This window comes from Canis lupus, chromosome 35 (genome assembly GCF_011100685.1).
Source record: "Canis lupus familiaris isolate Mischka breed German Shepherd chromosome 35, alternate assembly UU_Cfam_GSD_1.0, whole genome shotgun sequence".
NCBI lineage: Eukaryota > Metazoa > Chordata > Mammalia > Carnivora > Canidae > Canis > Canis lupus.
Window position 1 is genome coordinate 8822691 of NC_049256.1, and position 20208 is coordinate 8842898.

The window sequence follows — 20208 nt, forward strand, 5'->3', positions numbered from 1 at the left end:
CCCTCCATTGCTTCGAGGCTCCCGATGCCAACAGTGGCCAGCGCCTTCCCAAAGACGCCTGGCCAGGATCGTTCAACATTAAATGAGGGCACTGATCTTCTCCTGCGTGGCCGCCACCTCACAGTCGTGCAAGAGGAGGGCGGAGCAGACGCCGGCAGGCTCCGCGGGGGAGGCCATGGGGCGGGGGAGCGCCCCCGGGAGCTGTTTGTTGCAAGAAGACCTCACCCCAGCGTGGCCTGGCCTCATCGGAAGGACTGAGCATCTCAGCGGCAGCGGAGGGGAGGGCGAATAAACCAATTTTTTTTTTTTTTAAAGTTGGGGGCAGCCCGGGTGGCTCAGCGGTTAGCGCCACCTGCAGCCCGGGGCGTGACCCTGGAGACCCAGGACCAAGTCCCACATCGGGCTCCCTGGATGGAGCCTGCTTCTCCCTCTGCCTGGGTCTCTGCCTCTCTGCCTCTCTCTGTGTCTTTCATGAATAAATAAATAAAACTAAAAAATTTTTTTTAATAAAATAAAATAAATTTGGTGGGGAGAGGGAGGCTGGGCAATGCAGCATCCCGGAGCACTCGCACGAGCCTGCGAAGGACCCGGGAACGCCTCCCCCAGTGACAGCTCCCGCCCCCGCCCTCTCCCCATAGGCCCTCCCGAGCACGTGACGACGGCTGGCCCCGCCCCCGGCTCCCAGAAGCCTGCGCGCGCGCCGCCGGCAGTCCGAGGGCTTCCTGCTGGCGGGTCGGGCGCGGCCATGGCGGCGGGCGAGCCGCCCCCGGTGGAGGAGCGGCGGCGGCTGCAGCAGGAGCTCAGCGACTTCGTGGAGAGCTGCTGCCGGAAGCTGGAGGAGGTGACGGCGTCCCTGGGCTGGAGCCTGGATCGGCTGGACCCCGGGGCGGAGGGGGCGGCAGAGGTGAGGGGGACGGTCAGCCCGTCAGGCTGCGGTCCCGGGTGGCGGGGGGGCCGTGGGGGGAGCCGTGGGGGGAGCCGTGGGGGGGGACGCCCGGGACTGGGCCTGGGGGGGGAGGAGGGGGGAGGCCCGGGACTGGGCCTGGGGCGCCCGGGACGCCTGCGGGCCTGGGGGGAGGAGGGGGGAGGGGGGCCCGGGAGCGGGCCTCGGAGGGGGAGGGGCGGGGGGCCCGGAGCGCCGGAAGTGCGGTGCGCGGAGGAGGCGAACCGCGGTGGGCGGGGGGCTTGCCGGGAGGAGCGCGGACCGGGCCGCCGAGTGTTGCCGCGGGGCTGGAGGTGGGCCGTCCGCTTCGTCCCGTGTCACGTGGATGCCGACTTGCCCCGGATTCGGCCTCCGCAGAGCGCGGGAGTTCCCCTCACCTTTCTCTGCCTTAAAAAATTAGGTCCACTTCTGACAGCGGCAGCACCCGCTGTAGGATTACTAGAGGGTACCACCAAGTGCCACCAAGAAGGCTGCGACTCTTCCGAGCGTTAGAAGCGCTTTTAAAAACTGTAGGCAGGGGCAGCCCCGGTGGCGCAGCGGTTTAGCGCCGCCTGCAGCCCAGGGCGTGGTCCTGGAGACCCGGGATCGAGCCCCACGTCGGGCTCCCTGCGTGGAGCCTGCTTCTCCCTCTGCCTGTGCCTCTGCATCTCTCTCTCTCCCTGAATGAATAAATAAATAAATCTTAAAAACAAAACAAAACAAAAAACTGTAGGCAGGAAGCACCTGGGGGGCTCAGGGCGTGACCCCGGAGTCCCAGGATCGAGTCCTGCAGGGAGGCTGCTTCTCCTCTTCCTGTGTCTCTGCCTCTCTCTCTCTTTCTGTGAATAAATAAATAAAATCTTTAAGAAGAAGAAAAAAAAAAACTGTAGGCAGGAGTATTCAACAGTCCTGATTTTTTGGTTGGTTATTAATGGGGTGGGAGGAGGGAAGCGCTTCAGTGTGGGTAATGCACAATCTCTGGTGCTCCTTCTGGGTTTATCACACTGTCATTATTTCTCCCAGGTTTATTTTATTTTTATTTATTTTTAAAAAAGTATTTTTATTTAGTTATCCATGAGAGGCACAGGCAGAGGAGAAGCAGGCTCCATGCAGGGAGCCCGACGTGGGACTCGATCCCGGGTCTCCAGGATCAGGCCCTGAGCTGAAGGCGGCGCTAAACCGCTGAGCCACCTGGGCTGCCCTCTTTCTGGGTTTATTACACTGTCATTATTTCTCCCAGGTTTAAATTAACTTGATTGATTCCCCCAAAGACCCTTAAGGCATATGTGACTTGTGCACAAACAGTTCTTTTACTGTATTTTTTTTTTAAGATTTTATTTATTCATAAAGACACAGAGAGAGGCAGAGACACAGGCAGAGGGAGAAGCAGGCTCCACGCAGGCAGCCCAACGCAGGGCTCAATCCGGGTCTCCAGGATTAGGCCCTGGGCTGAAGGTGGAGCTAAACCGCTGAGCCACACGGGCTGCCCTTGTTTACTGTATTAAAGGCATCACAGAAATTCTAAAGTTTGTTTCAGTCGTATTAAAGAATCTGAATTTTGGGGGATCTCTGGGTGGCTCAGCGGTTTGGTGCCTGCCTTCAGCCCAGGGCGAGATCCTGGAGACCCAGGATCGAGTCCCCCATTGGGCTCGCTGCATGGAGCCTGCTTCTCCCTCTGCCTGTGTCTCTGTCTCTCTCTTTCTCTCTCTCTCTGTGTCTCCCATGAATAAATAAAATCTTTTTTTTTTTTAAGTAGTAAACATTTAATGGTATAATCATTTAAATGTGTTCCCTTGGGGATCCCTGGGTGGCTCAGTGGTTTAGTGCCTGCCTTCAGCCCAGGGCGTGATTCTGGAGACCGAGTCGCACATCGGGCTCCCTGCATGGAGCCTGCTTCTCCCTCTTCCTGTGTCTGCGCCTCTCGCTCTCTCTGTCTCTCATGAATAAATAAATAAAATCTTTGATAAACGAATGAATGAATGAATGTGTTCCCTTGTGGTGCCTCAGTGGCTCAGTTGGTTATGCTTCCGACTCTGTTTCTCCTCAGGTCGGGATCTCATGAGCCTCCCCTGGGTTCAGTGTGCAGTGGGGAGTCTGCTTGAGATTCTCTCCCTCTGCCCCACCCTGCCTGCGTATCCACCTGTGCGCGCGCACTCTCTCTCTCTCAAATAATCTTTTAAAAAAAATAAAAATTTTTGTTCCTTTTTTCTTTGCTTTTGTTTCCTTTTTATAGGATGAAGTTGTGATATGCCCTTATGATTCTAATCATCACATGCCTAAATCATCTTTAGCGAAGCACATGATGTCCTGTAGGTTGAGGAAACTGGGCTACACCAAAGAAGAAGAGGTACCATATATTTATTGCGTATATGTCATGCAATTCATGCATGAATAAATTCAGAATATTTCGAAGGTGTATAGTGTGAGGTTTTCTGATCCAAAATACTAGTCATTGGGATCCCTGGGTGGCGCAGCAGTTTGGTGCCTGCCTTTGGCCCAGGGTGTGATCCTGGAGACCCGGGAGCGAGTCCCATGTCGGGCTCCTGGTGCATGGAGCCTGCTTCTCCCTCTGCCTGTGTCTCTGCCTCTCTCTCTATCATAAATAAATAAAAATTTAAAATATATATAAAAATAAATAAAATACTAGTCATTTGTGGGGTAGAATGGTACTTGCCTAATTTTGCAAAATTTTTAAAGAAATATTTAAATGATACTAATCTTTTGTTCATGTAAAATCTTAAAATAGTTATCTGTTACATGAATACTAACTTTGTTTTTACTGTTTAGGATCAAATGTATAATTCTGATTTTTTCTATGAGAATGTGAAGATACCATCAATTACTTTGAGTAAGTAATAATTTAATAGAATATAACTTAAAAGTATCTTAGTGTAGACATTGACATTTCATTTTCGAATTAACAAAAGAATGGATTTTATAAGTATGTTTATGATTAAGAAGGATGTTTATACCTTAAGAGAATGTAGGATTAACTAATATACAGTCAAACTAGTTTGCTTAATCTGGAATTTAGAGACCAGTGTTATATTAATAGGCAGTGAAAAGCCGGCAAAACTTTGTACAGTAAGTAGATACCTTTTTTCTTGCATATAGCAAAATTCTGGCCATAAAACACGGTTTGCAGACTGAGGCTGGAAATGTATTCCAAGTGTTCACAGCCTGTGTGGAGGTTAAAACCCCAGGCTCTGGAATCAGAATGCTCTGATTCAGCTCCTAGATTTATCACTAATAGATTCATGGCTTTTAGCAAGTAATTACACCTTTTTTGTTGCCTAAATTTCTTTTAGCGCCTTTGTGAAGATTAAATGATATAGTATATGTAAAATGCTTAAAATAATGCCTGACCCTTAGCTGGATTTAAGAAATGGTAGCTCTTATTGGTTGCTCAAAGTTGTAGCAGCTACTGCAGCATGCCTTGTAATAATGTTTTCTAAACTGCCTGAAGTCCGGTTACTTACTGGGTTCTTTAGCTAAATCTGAAAGAATTCTGTATTCAGGTTACCTAGGTGGGGATGTGGGTTTTTTCACTCCTAAGATTCTGGAAGGATTGTCAATATGCCCAAAGAGCTTGGATTGGAAACAAGTTAATTAATCATGGGCACTGATGATTCATATTGTGTTTATGGGTGCTTTTTTGACAGATAAGGACTCACAATTCCAGATAATTAAACAAGCTAGAACAGCAGTTGGAAAAGATGGTGATTGTTATAATCAAAGTAAGTGGCATCATAGTTTGAGCTAATTAATGATTTGAACTATTTCTGTCCCGCAAGCAGAGGTTACTAATTTTTAAGAAAAGTCTTGTGGAAACAGTTACATAGGAAAAGTTCATTTTACACTTAACATTGGACCAATGTGTTTGGTATCAGCTTCATTAAGTGGATATTTTCTGCTCAAATACAGCAGTCTCATTAGACCACTCCGTGTCTTAGCTAGGGGTTCATGCTTTGCAATCACCTAATAGGTGAGATTCCCTTGTAGAAAATTTTTATTATGATTATTGGTATCTAAATCCCATTGAGACTGTCTTACCCTGAGATTTCCCCTCTCGCTCGCTCTCTCTCATCAGTCCATTGTTAAATATCAGAATATTGAAATGCAATGTAAAAGGAAAGGCCTATACTAAGAGTGGTCTTCACAGCTGCCCTTCAAATACAGTCGAAACACAAAGTTTTACATAGAGTGTCAGAAAATTTGTGGGTCCCTTTGTGCCCAACTTTGGAGCTGAGTTAAGAGTTTCTGCCTGGGACTTACTTCAGCAGAAAACTAGGTTAGCATTTTTAACTATGGGAATTTAGGAAATGAAAACAAAATGCATTGAAAACACAAAAGTAAATGAGTAAATAGTTACTAGATTTCTGAACTTAGATATAACATGTAGCCACAACATGACTGACTCTTCTTATAAGCATTTCTTGAGTTGTCTTTGAACCTTCTGAAGGTAGCTTTCTCTGATATCTTACCTTTTCCTCCCTCTCATTCTTTCTAGCCAAATTATATTCATTAGTCCATGGTTAGGATTTGTTTCTCCTTTGTTGAAGTTCAGAGTCTTCACCCATTGTTCTAAGCCAGTATTTGGATTTGACTTTTTTTTTCCTACGTTGCATTGTGGCTCCAGGAGGTACTCTCTTACCTTTCCTGTACATTACAGTGGTTCCATAGAGCAGCCAGAAGCACATTTTCTTGTATTTCCTGTTTTTAAGCTCCCATTTTTATGTACTTTTTGCCAAATTGCAGGGTTTTTTTTTTTTTTCTTTGAGGTTAGACGTTTGGCTCTTATTTGAAGAGATTACTGAGCTGTGATCAGACAAGTCTTTTTTTGGCTCCTGTTATTGACTCTACTCCCGTTTACTTAATGAACCATTAAAAAGTAAAAGATTTTTGCTATTGTGTTTTGGAGGGGTTAATAGTTAAAGGCCTTTTTTGACCTAACTAGTTAGATTCACTGAATTTGTTTTGCTAGAGTTGAAAGAGAACTGGAGGATCATCTAATCCAGCGCCTGTGTTTTAGAGGTGAGGAAACACACCCTGAGAGTAATGATAAGGTTCTGGTGTGTTTGTTCTGAAGTCTGTCAATACTTCAGTTTTTTATTTTGTTTTAAGATTTTATTTATTCATGAGAGACACAGAAAGAGAGGTAGAGACCCAGATGGAGGAGAAGCAGGCTCCATGCAGGGAACCCAGTGTGAGACTTGATCCCAGGAATCCGGGATCCCACCCTGAGCCAAAGGCAGATGCTCAACCGCTGAGCCACCCAGGCATTCCAATACTTAAGTTTTTTTTAAAAGAGATTCTTTCTTCATAGCTCTTTTATATATTCATTTCTTTTTCGTAACACACTTAACATAGACTGGATGAGGATTTTCTCCTCCTTATTGGGTAAAGAAATAGAGGCACAGAGAAATGAATTAATACTCCTTTGCTAGGTAATAATAATAGCAAGACTTGGTAATAGCTGGGCTGGACTGAGAACCAAGTTCTGGATTTGGGTACACATTCTGAATGGAGTTACTCTCTTTTCTGTTAGAAACTACATTTAGTGAAACTTACAGATTACGAACCTAGATACTGCTCCAATATATTCATTATTTAATATGTCAGAATTAAGTAGAAGAATACCACAAACTTTCAAATCTGTATCTACTCACTGCTTGCTATTATTAGTATTGTTCCTTGTTTATTCTGGTTTGTGTAAGCCCGTTTTAAAGAAAGAAACTAGTTGCTTGGCCTGGAAAAAATGACAGTCTTTCTGAGGTTTTGTTTCCTTGTCTGTAGTATAAAACTATCTTGTAGTGTTGTTTAGGGTAATGGAGATAATGAATGCTAAACTAGATGGAGCTCTAATAATTGGCTGCTAATGTCTAAGCAATTTAATTTCTAAGCACATTAATGTCTAGAAAGTGATATTAAGATAATGAAATGGGTGTGAATTTTATATATGTAATTTAGAGAATGTTCTCAAGTTTTCTTTTTTTATTTTCTGACTAAGTCATAAGGTAGATTTGGACCTTGAATTTAGTTCTTTACAAAAGCAAAGAATTATTTTGAATAATTCCTTCAGTAGAAAATTAAGAGGCACTTTTGTTGTGGCACTGTCTTTAAATTAAGATTTAACTTAAGAATTTTGTTATATTATTTGTCACCCTCTTTTTAAACCCTTTTTTCATTTTGTGTTGAGTTCTGCAGTTTCTCAATAGACATTATTTTTGAGGCCCATTTATGTCTTCAGACATTTTAAAATCTTCTAGCCCAGAACAAGAGTCTCTTTATATCTCACTGATTTGTTAACTTTGAAGGAAGAATGACTAACATGAGCAATTTAGTTTTCCATTTAATTAATATTTTGTTTGTCATGAATTTTTTGATGAGTTAATTTATGTTTCCATTTCATCACTCATACCAGGTCACCACTCAGTGTACAGAATTCTCAATTCATTAACCTTTGTGAAAGCTTGAAACAACCATTAGATCTACCTACTTATTTTCGGATGTGATTACCTTGGTTAGTTTTATAACCAAAATGCTAATTTTAATCATAAAGAGTCATTTTATATTTAGTGGTTTATCTTTTTCCTAATATATGTTTTCATGACATATATTAGAATCAGGGCCATGATTTGAAGATCAGTGTATTATACTAAAGAACCCTCAAGAGACCCAAGAGGAGTAGTTCTAGGCCTAATCTATTCCTACCACTTGTGAGGCTTCGGCAAGTCATTTCACCTCTATGGGCCTTAATTTCTTTTTCTATGATGTTTGGAAATTGACTCTGTGTGAATTCTCCCTAAAATTCTGAATTTGTAGCTTTAAGCCAGTACTCTCTACTAATATTTAGTATTATATGTCATATGTTTAAGATGCTCTGTGATGGCAAAAGTGACTGAAAAGGAAGAATTAGAGTTACTAAAAAGCTAGATTAGAATTTTACTTTGGGTGATGAAAAAATTCAGGAGATGGACAGAGGTGATGGTTGCAAAACAGTAATGTACTTAATGCCACTGAGCTGTACACTTAAAAATGGCTAAATGGTAAATTTTATGTTATGTATATTATACCACAATTTTAGGAAAGCTACTACAAAATAAAAGTAGAGGATCACAGAATTTAATATGAATACAGTGCATTCAGATGTACTTTTAAGTCATATAGAAGCTTGTGTTTGAAAACTTACTTTTTATGGAAATGTAAGCTTATTTGTGTGTATCCTTTTTTTTTGTCAGAAATATCTATGTTCTGAATGATTTGAATGCAGTTTGTTGTTTAACTTTTCCTGTACTTTTTCTTTTTCAGTAATTGGGGTGAGTATAAAGAGGAATTAGGAACCTGAATATACTCCTTATTTAAAGATATGCAGTATCCTTTTTGCAAATGATATCCTTTTAAAAGTATCACTCAAATTTCTAAACTTTATCTTAACCACTGTCACAATATTATAGTCTTTGGAATTTTAGTTGAATTTCAAGGAACTGAAGTATCAATCTTCACCATACAGAAATTTAAGATGAGTAAAGACAACTCCAAAATATTTAAAGGAGGAAATTATATTGCTTTGTCTAAAAGTAACAGGCAGAGGTTTATGTGGAGCTTGCTTATATCAGTGTTTTCTAATCTTTGTATTTTTCTCCCAGCTTTTTAGAGCCTATATTCAAAGGAATTAGGCTTATGAAAGTTAACCATTTTTATCGTACGAAGTTAAATGTTCTAACACTTGCCTGGATAAAAAGGCTTTTCCTAATGTCTGTCAGACTTAAGAGTGAAACTGATTGACTTGAAAGGAAACCCTTCTCCACTAATTCAGAACCCTTTGACTAATACAAGGGACCATGTATTGTTATCTATGGCTATTCACGAACTCATATTCAATGTAACACTCCTTTTAATTTGTAGACAAATGTAAAGTCGTTTCTCTTTTTATGTTGTAGTGCTTAGTTCATAGTTTGCTCTTATTTAAATTTTTCTTTTGCCTCTACCTAGGAAATCAATGAGGTTAGACTTTATCAAATAAAAGTATCTGGGAAGAGCTACTGATCTTAACCTTGTTCTATGAACCAGAGTTATTACTTCAGAGTAACCTAGGAAACATTAGTAGCTCATGTTCATTGTTTGCATCAAGTGAATAATGAAGGCTAGAAAGAATTGTTTTAAAACAATTGCTTTATTTACAGTTACAATAATTTTTTATTTCTTTGAGAAAATTTGAATCTCAAAGCAAAAATTTTCTTCAATGTTTAATACATCATATCAAGGTATTGTATTTATTTTCTTTCATTAATGAGCAGATTTTAGAAAGTTCTATGACTATTGGGGGGGCACTGCTGCTAAGTTATTAAAATTAAATTGATTATACCAATATGCTTCCTCTTCAGAAAATTAAAAATTTAGTCTCAGTTTATTCTTTCTCTGGTCTGAGGAGGTTTGGGATTTCTCCTACTTAAGTAATTGTGTTTTGGTCTTTAGCTCTAAGTCATTGCACAAGTGGGATATATTTTGAGTATGGAATACCTAAGTTGCTGTCTCATGTAAAGACATTTTTTTACACATTTTTCATATTTCCATAATTTATTTTCAGAGGGACTACAATATGTATTACCTATTGAAAGCATCCCCCCGCCCCCTGCTTTTATGGGGAAAGCCTATAAACAGAAAGAAAGTTAGTATCTACTTTTATAATACTGGTAGCCTTTTAAAAATTGTTACCCAGAAGGTTTTCTTATGAGCAAATTAAATTATCTCTGGTTATTACTGCCTGCCTTCATGGGATCTGACTTAATATTGTTGGAGAGGATAGCAAACATCCACAATACATCCCTTCTGTGGATATAACATTGAGGATAAAGTCACTGTTTACCATTTATCACATAGATGGACATTTTGTATGTTAAGGGATTATTACGAAAACATTTGTGTTAATATCGCATTATTACAGCACATGTTTAAAGATAAGGAGTAGATTTTAAATCCACAATGCTTCATGTATTGTTTATTCTTGTGATTTTATTTTTACTTTAGGGATTTATTCTTCATTACCTGTTGAAGTTCCTCTGAATCACAAACGGTGCGTTTGTGATCTAACCCAAGCTGATCGTCTTGCCCTCTATGATTTTGTAATGGAGGAGACGAAGAAAAAGCGCTCTGATTCACAAATTATTGAAAATGACAGTGATCTCTTTGTAGACTTGGCTGCCAAAGTCAATCAAGGTTTGAGATGGATTTTTATAGTTTTATATTTCTTAATTGTCATTTCATTCTGTGCGTGTTATTAAGCTTTAGTTGTCAGACTACTCTGAACTGGAATAGGATGGTTTTGCATTATCTAACATTCACACGCGTATAAAGATGTTTTCTCAGTGCATGAAATTGTGCTCCCTTTCACATTAAGCACACTCCTTCTCCTTCTGTAAGATCGTTACTTAAAGCTGTGCTGGTCTTTGTACCTTAACAACGTGAGGTTCAACTAATGGCTAGAGAAAAAGAATGATATAAGATTTAGCCTATTTCTATAATATAGAAGTTTTGGGTGTTTTTGGATGCGTGGAAACATGTTGAAATATGGGATGATTGTAGTCTTTCTTCCTGTTAATTCATAAGATTTAAAAGCTTCCAAGGATATAATAATTATATTTTATTTTTTTTATTAGATAATAGTAGAAAAAGTCCAAAATCTTACCTTGAAATCTTGGCAGAAGTGAGAGATTATAAAAGAAGACGCCAGTCCTATAGAGCTAAGAATGTTCACATAACCAAGAAATCCTATACCGAGGTAAGTTTTACATAATCTTTTAGTGGTTTGTTGAAAACAGAAATTTCCCTTAGGTAGTTCTCCAAGCCAGCTCTATGGATTTCCACAGTTCCTTGGAGGTTATCTGAAAGAAGGTGCCTTTAGGGCAGCACACCTGATTTGTATTTGCTCCATTACTGTCAGATCCACTGTGCCAAGCAAAGGCTTTTCAGGTACAAAAATCTTAGGTAGAGAGGCTGCACAATCGTAAAAAAAATGCTTACTTTTGAGAGAGTAGTATTACGTCGTGATAAGAGTGTAGATTTTGGCCTTAAACCTGGGTTAGAGTTTTGATCCTGCTGCTTATTTATCATTGGCTGTTTGACTTGAACAAGTTTTTTGACCATTTTATTTTTTTCACCATTTTAACTATAACTTTTTATCATTTTATACAACTTTGTAGGGTTATAAGAATTGATGGAGATAATGCATGGGGACACAGAAATTGGCCAAGAAATGACCTTTGTCTTTGCCTTACAGAAATTTTAGTGTGCTTTTATGTACTCTGCTAAATACTTGGGCTTAAGAAAAGTCTGGCATAAGTTATTTATACGTTAATCTCTTGATACATGTCTAGACTTATTTTCAGACATCCTTTAGTGGATACAGCTGATTAATTTTTTGATACGTGAGTTACCTTGTCCATACTTTACAAATAATTTCCTCATTGAATCTCTGAATTCTTACCACATTATTTCTTTCTTCTTGCTCTGATTTCTGTGACTGTCCATAATCTGGCCTCATTTTACCAAACATTTTCTTTTGCTTTAATCTAGCATGTCTCTTAAACTGTATCTGATTATTTATACACATTTACTCTTATCTCTGTGTCCAAATAACAGGTCGTTTTCTCACCTCAAATGCTCTTTATTGTTATGCTTTTAAATCTTGATCAGTTTAAGGCCCACTGTCTCCATGAGGTGCTGGTTGACCCAGTCATTCGCTGTTCTATTGCTTTTATGCTTTCTGGACCACATAGCTTAGTACTTAATTGTATGCTGTTCTTTTCACACTTAAAGTATATGTTTTATACTTACGTTTTCTAGTAGAGGTCTGGGACCATGTCATACTAGCTAAGTATTCTTTTTTTTTTTTTTTTTTTTTTTTTTAGCTAAGTATTCTTACAGTCCCTCACATACTTGGAGGTTCATCAGTTGTTTCTTCTCTAGTCTCAATACCTTGTAATCAAGTGTTAGTGTTCTTCACAATTTTATGGTTAATTTTTTATTGTGGAAATATTCAAACATATACTAAAGTGAATGGAATAGTCTTATGAACCCCATTGTCACTGTCACTCAGCCTCAACCATTATCAACATGTGGCTTTGTCATTTTATTTATATTCTCACTCACTACCTCTTACTTTCTCCTTCCTCCAAACCGATAATTTTGGAAGCGGATCCAAAACACCTTTCACCTGTAAAAGCTTCAGTGTTTACAAATCTTTCAGTGATTTATCATATTTCTGATCACAGCTCTTTCAACATTTTATCTATTTCTAGCTTCATTCATATCCTGTATAATTTTTTTTAAATTTGGACTAGAACCTAAACTTTGTCAAATTAAAAAAAATTTATTACTTACTGTACTTATTATGCATAGCACACTGCTGTCGGTAGGGATAAATGGCATACAGACCCCACCCACAAGAAGCTTAGTGTAGTTTAACAAGCGAAACAGATCTTTCAAAATACAGATTGCATTAAGTGCTAAAATAAAGTGAGATCAAAGTTTGTGGGAGAAAGGAGTGATTCTTTTTAAAAGTTAAGATTGCTATAGGCTTGATCGAGAAGATAGCATTTGAAGGAAAGGGAGAAGCAGGAAGGATAAAGAATGTCTGTTCATTAGCTCTTTCCTGTGTGGTAAATCTGGAAACTGTCCAGTAACATTCAGGCTTCAAGTAGCTCATGTAGGGCTACTCTGGAAGTGCTGGAGCTGGACTTGGAATTTAGGTATGCGTGACTCATGTCACATGTGTTAGATTTTCACAAGAGAATATGGTAGGGGAGGGGAAATGATGGATAAAGATATTCCAGGTGAAAGGGCTAGTGTTCCTTAAAAAAAGTACAAGAGTTTTCCAGAGATCCATCAGTAATCTAGAGTGGCTACTCTTAGCTACTTACCTCAATTATCCAGTAAGAGATAAGGCTGGTTTCAATTATGTGATGTAATAAAATCATGAAAGGCTTCAGAGGCCCTATTAAGGATTTTGGACATTGTTCCATTTTACTTTGGGAGCCCTTGAAAGTTTCTTTGACATGAGGAGAAACTCCATCTGTCCTGAACGTTACAGTGTGCGTCTTTGAGAGTGCCCCTTGTCCCCTGTACCTTCTTAAAATATCACCTAATTAGGCATGAGGGAAGTGTAAGCTTCTATTTTATTTTATTAAAGATTTTATTTATTCATGTGAGAGAGAGAGAGAGAGAGAGAGAGAGATAGGCAGAGGGAGAAGCAGGCTCCATACAGGGAGCCTGATGTGGGACTCGATCCTGGGACTCCAGGATCACACCCTGAGCTGAAGGCGCTAAACCGCTGAGCCACCAGGAGTCCCAAGCTTCTATTTTAGTTTCATCTGTGCCTCCCAGTTGACTAGTCCTGTGCTTGATGGCATGGAAAGAAAAAACTTTCAAGTGGTTCCTAGAGGTAAGGGATTTTATGTAGTCTCTTAGGAAAAGTATCTGTGAAGTGACTAGAATGTTTCATATTTGGGCTGTCAGCTTGACTTAATTATAAAGTTGTTAAAAATTTTTATTTGTAAATAATTTCAAACATACGAATAAGTTGCAAAACTAAAAACAGTACAAAGAAGTCCTGAATACCCTTTACTCAGATCACCTGTTGTTAGCATTTTGTCCCATTTGCTTGTCATTTGTGCTCTCTTTTTACCTGTACAGTTTTCTTTGTTTTGATCTCTATCTGTACATTATCTTTTTTTCTAAACTATTTAAGAGTAAGTTACATACCCCATGATTTTTTTTTGTTGCTTCTTGGTATATACTTCTTAAGAATAGGGACATTTTTCCTAACACAGTTATATAGTGATCAACTAGCAAGTTTATCATTAATTATTCATCTACCATTTATATTCCAATTTGACCATTGACTTTTTTGTGTTCTCTAAACTGCTCATGTCCCACAGTCCATTCTGTCATAATTCTTAGTAAATATTTGGATGATTGTTAACAGTGATTTTTCTAGCTTTATATAATTTTTTTAAAAAAACTTTCTTACCTGAAATTGGGTGCTTATCTCTTCTGAGGTGATTCGGGATGTCATAAATGTGCACATGGAAGAACTCAGCAGTCATTGGCAAGAAGAGCAGGAGAGAGCAGAGGATGGTGCTGAAAAGTATGTCATGGTGTTTACCAGTGAAAATCTCTTTTTAATCAGTTACATTATAATTATTTAATAAAATTTTAACATTTTTCAGAACATTAATATTAGCACACCATAATTCATAAAATACTTAAATTGTTTCATGTTGTCATTGTTCAGGATTATTATACCAGAGATTTTGTGTTAGCATTGCCCTTTGACAATTTTGGGGAAACTAATATACTAGTGAAATAGTGAGAACGTAAAACATATAAGAGCTATGTTTCTTTGTCCTCTCACAGAATATATTTCTCGGCTCTGTCATTGTTCTTATGCAGAATATTCAACTTAAGCTGCTGTGTCTGTGTGTGTTTGGTGGAGACGGGTGGTTGAAACTGATTGTTCTTTGTGTTTCAGGAATGAAGAAAGGCGATCAGCTTCGGTAGATTCACGGCAGTCTGGTGGAAGTTATTTGGATACTGAATATTCACGACATAGAAAGGATCGGAGTAGGAGCCCACATAAGCGAAAAAGAAATAAAGATAAGGATAAAAACTGGGACTCGAGAAGAAGGAAAGAGAGGTAAGTCTAACACGGCATCATCTGATGGTGAACTATTTACTCTTGAAAAGTTAATAGAGCCTTCTGTTGTAGACAACCTTAAGAAAATGGATTGTAAGAGTAAGTTACAGTGAAGAGAGTAATTGATGAGAATTCTTAGCATTTATCTGATTTCAGTTCAGGTACCCACAGCTCTGGTGGCATAGTTTTCTGTGTGCCTGATTGGATATGGCTTTCCCTCTTGTACTCCTTGTTTCCTAGCCAGGATGTATGGAGGCGATGTCTAGGTAGGAAGTTAACTCTTCTGCTCCTTCCACCATCCTTTTTCTTATCATTTCTTTCTCTTGCTAATTCCTGAATTCAGGGGTCAGAGAGAAGATCCAAACTTTACTGTCAAGTCACTTTTGCCCTTGTTAATATCTCTGATAGATTTTTGACAGCTGGAAAGATATAACTAATACTAAAAGAATAAATTTATATATATATATATATATTTTTTTAAGATTTTATTTATTTATTTGTGAGAGGACACAGAGGGAGAAGCAGGCTTCACACAGGGAGCCCAATGTGGGACTTGATCCTGGGATTCTGGGGTCACGCCCTGAGCCGAAGGCAGACGCCCAACCACTGAGCCACCCAGGGGTCCCTAAAAGAATAAAATTAAATCAGTTGTGGTCTGTTCTGGTGGTTTACCTGCTTAAAGGGCATCTACCTGGATCTCAGTGTTAGGTCCTTAACTGTCTTTTTTCATTCTGACCCTCTTTCCCCAGCATTCCCTGTTCTGGATAATGGGATGACCATCATTGGTTCACCCAAGCCAGAAATCATGGAGTTGTTTTAGTTGCTCCTTTTTTATTCCTACCTTCTTGTTAGTTCTAATTGCTTTTGGTTCTACCTGAGTATACCTTGCATGCACCTCCTTGTCTCTATCCTTACTGCTTTCCATCTGGGAAATGATAGTTTTCCTCATTGTTCTAACCACCTATAAGCTTACCCCAAATGGAGTCATCCCTTCTTTACTGCCTGAGTGAATTTTCACTCTTAAAACTCTTTGGGGGTAAAAATCCACATTGTATAGAATGGTTCCCAAGACCTCTACGATCAGGGCTCCTGCCGACGCATCCTTGTATATTGCCACTCCCACATGAAATGCCTAAATTATGCTCTAGTTAGCCTGAATTACTTACAGTTCCTCTTCTAAACTGTGTCACATTTATGCCTTTTTATGTTAGGTTCTGCTGCCTAATTTTAATTTTTTAAAGCCTGCTTGGTAAACTCTTTCTTGTCCTTTGAGACCCAGCTTAGTCCTTTCCAGGAAGCTTCTCACTCACTGAGGCAGAGCTGATCTTTCCATTTTGTCAGCACTCTGCCTACCATGTATTTTTTATTGAAGTTATTACTCTCCCTACTAGATTGAGCTCCTTGAGTCCATGTCTTCTTTAGTTGTATATGCACAGTATGTCTAAAATAGCCTCTCAAATGGTATCTTGTCCTTCTCTAGGGCCTCTGGTGATCAGGAATTAGTAATGCTTATTGGTTTAATAATTTTGCTCATCTTATTCATTTCGTAGGTTTAAAGCTAGGTGTGATTTAATCCCGTTATAAAAATGAAATATCTGCTTACTAATCCCCTTTGATTCATATATAAATGATATTTTGGGTTTTTTTTGTTTTTTTTTTTTTATAAATGATATTTTGTAATGATTATACACAAATAACTTAATTATCAGTTATTGTGCTTTTTACTTCTTTCTGGTTTATATTAACAAAACTGCTTTTTCCATTTAAGTAATTTTTGGCATCTCTGATCAGTTTTTATTGACTTAAATACATTAGCCTCAAATGTAAACATGAAATAATATGTCTTTAGAGGGGTTATATTTAGAGTTTAAATAGTATTAGTTGGAAATACTTCTCAAAAGAGTGCAGGGTTAATCTTTGATATCCATTCCTGAGGTGGAATGAATTGAATGGAGTTGATAGGAACCAGCATAAGGGTATCAGAAAATTTCTGAATTCTTTCCATGAATTTAACATTCTATTTGAAATGAACTTTCTGGCCCTCTTTATATTCAAAGTTAATTTTAAAGTGGAACTCTAAAGCTCAATTTTTTAAAAATTTCATTTTGTTTATCCCCATGTCAATTTTGTCCTTTAGTTTTTTGCATATTTACTCTTTAAAAAAAAGTACTGTTTAGGGGCATCTGGCTGTCTCCGTTGGTAGAGCATGTGACTCTTTATCTTGGGGGCAGGTTTTCAATCCCCACATTGAGCATAGAGCTTAATTAAAAAAAAAAAAAAAAAAATGCTGCGGCAGCCCGGGTGGCTCAGCGGTTTAGCACTGCCTTCAGCCCAGAGCCTAATCCCAGAGTCCTGGGATCGAGTTCCGCATCCGGCTCCCTGCATGGAAGCCTGCTTCTCCCTCTGCCTGGGTCTCTGCCTCTGTGTGTGTGTGTGTGTCTCTCATGAATAAATAAATAAAAACTTAAAAAAAAAATACTCTTTAGTTCTGAATGCATCTTTTAACTCTGGTGAGTTACTATTTCAAAGTTCTGTTATTAAAATGTCCACCATCTGTAATAGTTTTTTTCACTCCTGTCATTTCAGGGATGGGGACAGACATCATAGTCATAAAAGAAGAAAGCAAAAAATATAAATGAGGTATTTGTGCATGTATTAAATATGCTTATGCCATGATAACCAGTATGCCAATATTTTAATTACAGTTGCTTTGAGTAGGAGACTGTTTATATGACTCACTTAGTGGTCAGAACATTAATTTTCAGTAAGTACTTATGTCTCAAACCATGAGTACACTATTATGCCTTATAGCTTTGTTTGACTTACATTTTAATAGATGATTGCTTCCTATTACTAATTTTGTTTCATTCTTTGTGATAACTTATGTATCAGAAAAATTCTTAAAGTCAATACTTAAACTGTATACATAATACATGAATACATCCTCATGTTAAAAAATGAAACTTTATAGCTAAGATTATCATTCCCTTGGAAAACCACCTATAATTCCTGTGGCCACCTCAGTAACTGCTGTTTACTACTACACTGGTGAAATGTTATAGGGAAAAATGTAAATAACTGTCAGGAGGGGAATGGCCTGGTTAAATAAAATATAGTATAATTGTGATAGATTACTATGTTGGATTTAAAAGAAATGAACTTTATTTATATTAACATTAGATGGATCTCAGAAACAATACTAAGTGAAAATTGTAAAGTGCAGAAAGATATATACAAGTTATATTTATGTACAAAATAATATACATTTTCTGTGACCATATATGTATGTAAATATGTTTTTAAAGGGTCATGAAGGACCCATACCAAACTCATAACAGTAATTATTTGGGGGAGGAGTATAGATGGGAGAGGTGGGAAGTGGTGAAGGTCAAAGTGATGGTCAAAGAAAACTTTAGCTTTATCCTTAACATTTAATTTTTTAAAATAAGGTATTCATGTTTTCACTTGTTAATTAAAAATAGATTTTAATTAAAAATATTGTCATTTTCTTTTATGTAAATCATCTTTATTGAGGTACTGTTTATATTTAATAAAATGCACCCATTTTAAATGTATGTTTCATTGAGTTTTGACAAATTTACACCCCTGCCAGTGAAGTCATCACCTTGATCGAGATAGAGAACATTTCCAACACCACCCAAAATCCCCATGTATTCCTTTTACTCTTCAATTTCTCTACCGTCCCTCTAGGCAACCACAGATTTGGTTTTTGTTGCTGTTGATTAGATGTATCTTTTTTAGAATTCATATAAACAATACTATAATATGTACCTTCCTCCACTCCACATATTTTTGAGATTAATCATGTTGTATATGTCAGTCATCTCTTCCTTTGTGTTTGTACTATGTTCTGTTGTCTGATGGTCACTCAGGTGAAACTTTGGCATTAAATGTTAATCATCTCCTGTCTAATAGCAGTATCTTGAATCTTTAGAAACTGAGGATAGAGATGCCAAGGTATGTTCCAAATAGAAATGAAACTTTAATTATTTTAATAAGTAACTGACAGTGACAGAAAGGTTGACTGGATATAGATCAGATTGGCCATTAGACTTTAGGTATGAAAAACAGCCTTCAGATTTATAAGTTGGAAATCAACAGTTCACTTAACCAATATGAAATTTTATTACTGCTGTTATACTTAATTTCTAAATATATAAAGTTCAGACATAAAAATCTTAAGGACTGGGTACCTGGGTGGCTCAGGCTGTTAAGCATCTGCCTTCGGCCCAGGTCATGATCCCAGGACCCTGGTATTGAGTCCCACATTGGGCTCCCTGCTTGGCGGGGAGTCTGCTTCTCCTTTTGCTCCTTCCCCCTGCTTGTGCTCTCTCTCATGCTCTCAAATAAATAAATAAAATCTTTTTAAAAAATTAAAAAATAAAAATATTAAGGAGTTTGGCATTACCATAATCATGAGCCATATAGAATTGCTGCTTTTGTAGGTCAAAACCATTTGAATTAATCAGCAATTTTTATATATTGTAACTTAATTTATTATTCTGTTTTTTCAATGTGATTTTAGTGATTTTGCTGAAACTAAAGAGTAAGATTGAAAGGCATAGTTGGGTTTTTAGTAGAAGAGAGAAATAAGTGAAGGGGAAGTGTGAATACTTAGGGAAAAATAGGATGATGTGGGAAAAGCAGATCTAAAATGTAACCAGCGTGCTTGCTTCAACAGTACATATACTAGAATTGGAACATACAGAAATTAGCATGGCCCCTGTGAAAGGAGGAGGTGTAAAATGTAACGAGAGTTCTTTACAGATTTTTAAGTATAATATCAACTACAAACTGTCCAATAAAATGTAGATTTAGATCATAAGAGGCTTTGCTTGATCCTTGAATGTATTAATTTTCCATGCTTATCTATTTGTGTTTCAGACTCCTTCACTGGATTTTGAGCTTTTCCAGAGCAGGTTTTATATTTTTATCAATATAACCCTTATGCCTAGCACAGTAGTTGTCAATTTATTATTTTTAATTTCGACAAAAGCATTTGCAAGACCCTATCACTTAACATCTAATTTTTGATTCATTAAATACTGATATTATTAATTACTATAACTGCTATCCATCTTACCCATTTCTTAAATTCTAGCTCCGATGGTATCTTCTTGCCTGCATTTATTTATTTATTTATTTTTTTTTTTTTTATTTTTTTCTTTATTTATTTATGATAGTCACACAGAGAGAGAGAGAGAGAGAGAGAGGCAGAGGGAGAAGCAGGCTCCATGCACCGGGAGCCCGATGTGGGATTCGATCCCGGGTCTCCAGGATCGCGCCCTGGGCCAAAGGCAGGCGCCAAACCGCTGCGCCACCCAGGGATCCCTTGCCTGCATTTATAGTCTACTGGCTATAAACAGTTTTTTTTGCTGAACTCTTAAAAGCACTAAGGATAGTTAAAAAGTATACGTAACAAAATTTACCATTTTAGCCATTTCTAAACATGTAGTTCAGTGACATTAACATTCATCCTATTGTACAACCATCACCAATGTACCTTTCCAGAATGTTTTCATCATCCCAAACCGAATCTCTACCCATTAAACAGAGTTGTTCTCCATTT

The 20208-nt window shown here is 38.2% G+C and overlaps 1 protein-coding gene and 1 non-coding gene across 2 annotated transcripts; both read left to right on the top strand.

Annotated features, from left to right (window-relative positions):
- The first annotated feature begins 699 nt into the window (after nt 1-699).
- On the top strand, nt 700-18551 carry SNRNP48 (small nuclear ribonucleoprotein U11/U12 subunit 48). The gene is made up of 9 exons (XM_038584126.1): nt 700-904; nt 3156-3269; nt 3710-3770; nt 4585-4659; nt 9953-10141; nt 10582-10703; nt 13981-14069; nt 14454-14618; nt 17205-18551. The coding sequence occupies exons 1-9, from the start codon at nt 746-748 to the stop codon at nt 17251-17253; spliced, it is 1023 nt and encodes a 340-aa protein (XP_038440054.1). The 5' UTR covers nt 700-745; the 3' UTR covers nt 17254-18551.
- A 753-nt stretch (nt 18552-19304) lies between these two features.
- LOC119867760 lies at nt 19305-19412 on the top strand. The gene has a single exon (XR_005384470.1). It is a non-coding gene; the product is annotated as a U6 spliceosomal RNA (small nuclear RNA).
- Nucleotides 19413-20208: the final 796 nt, after the last annotated feature.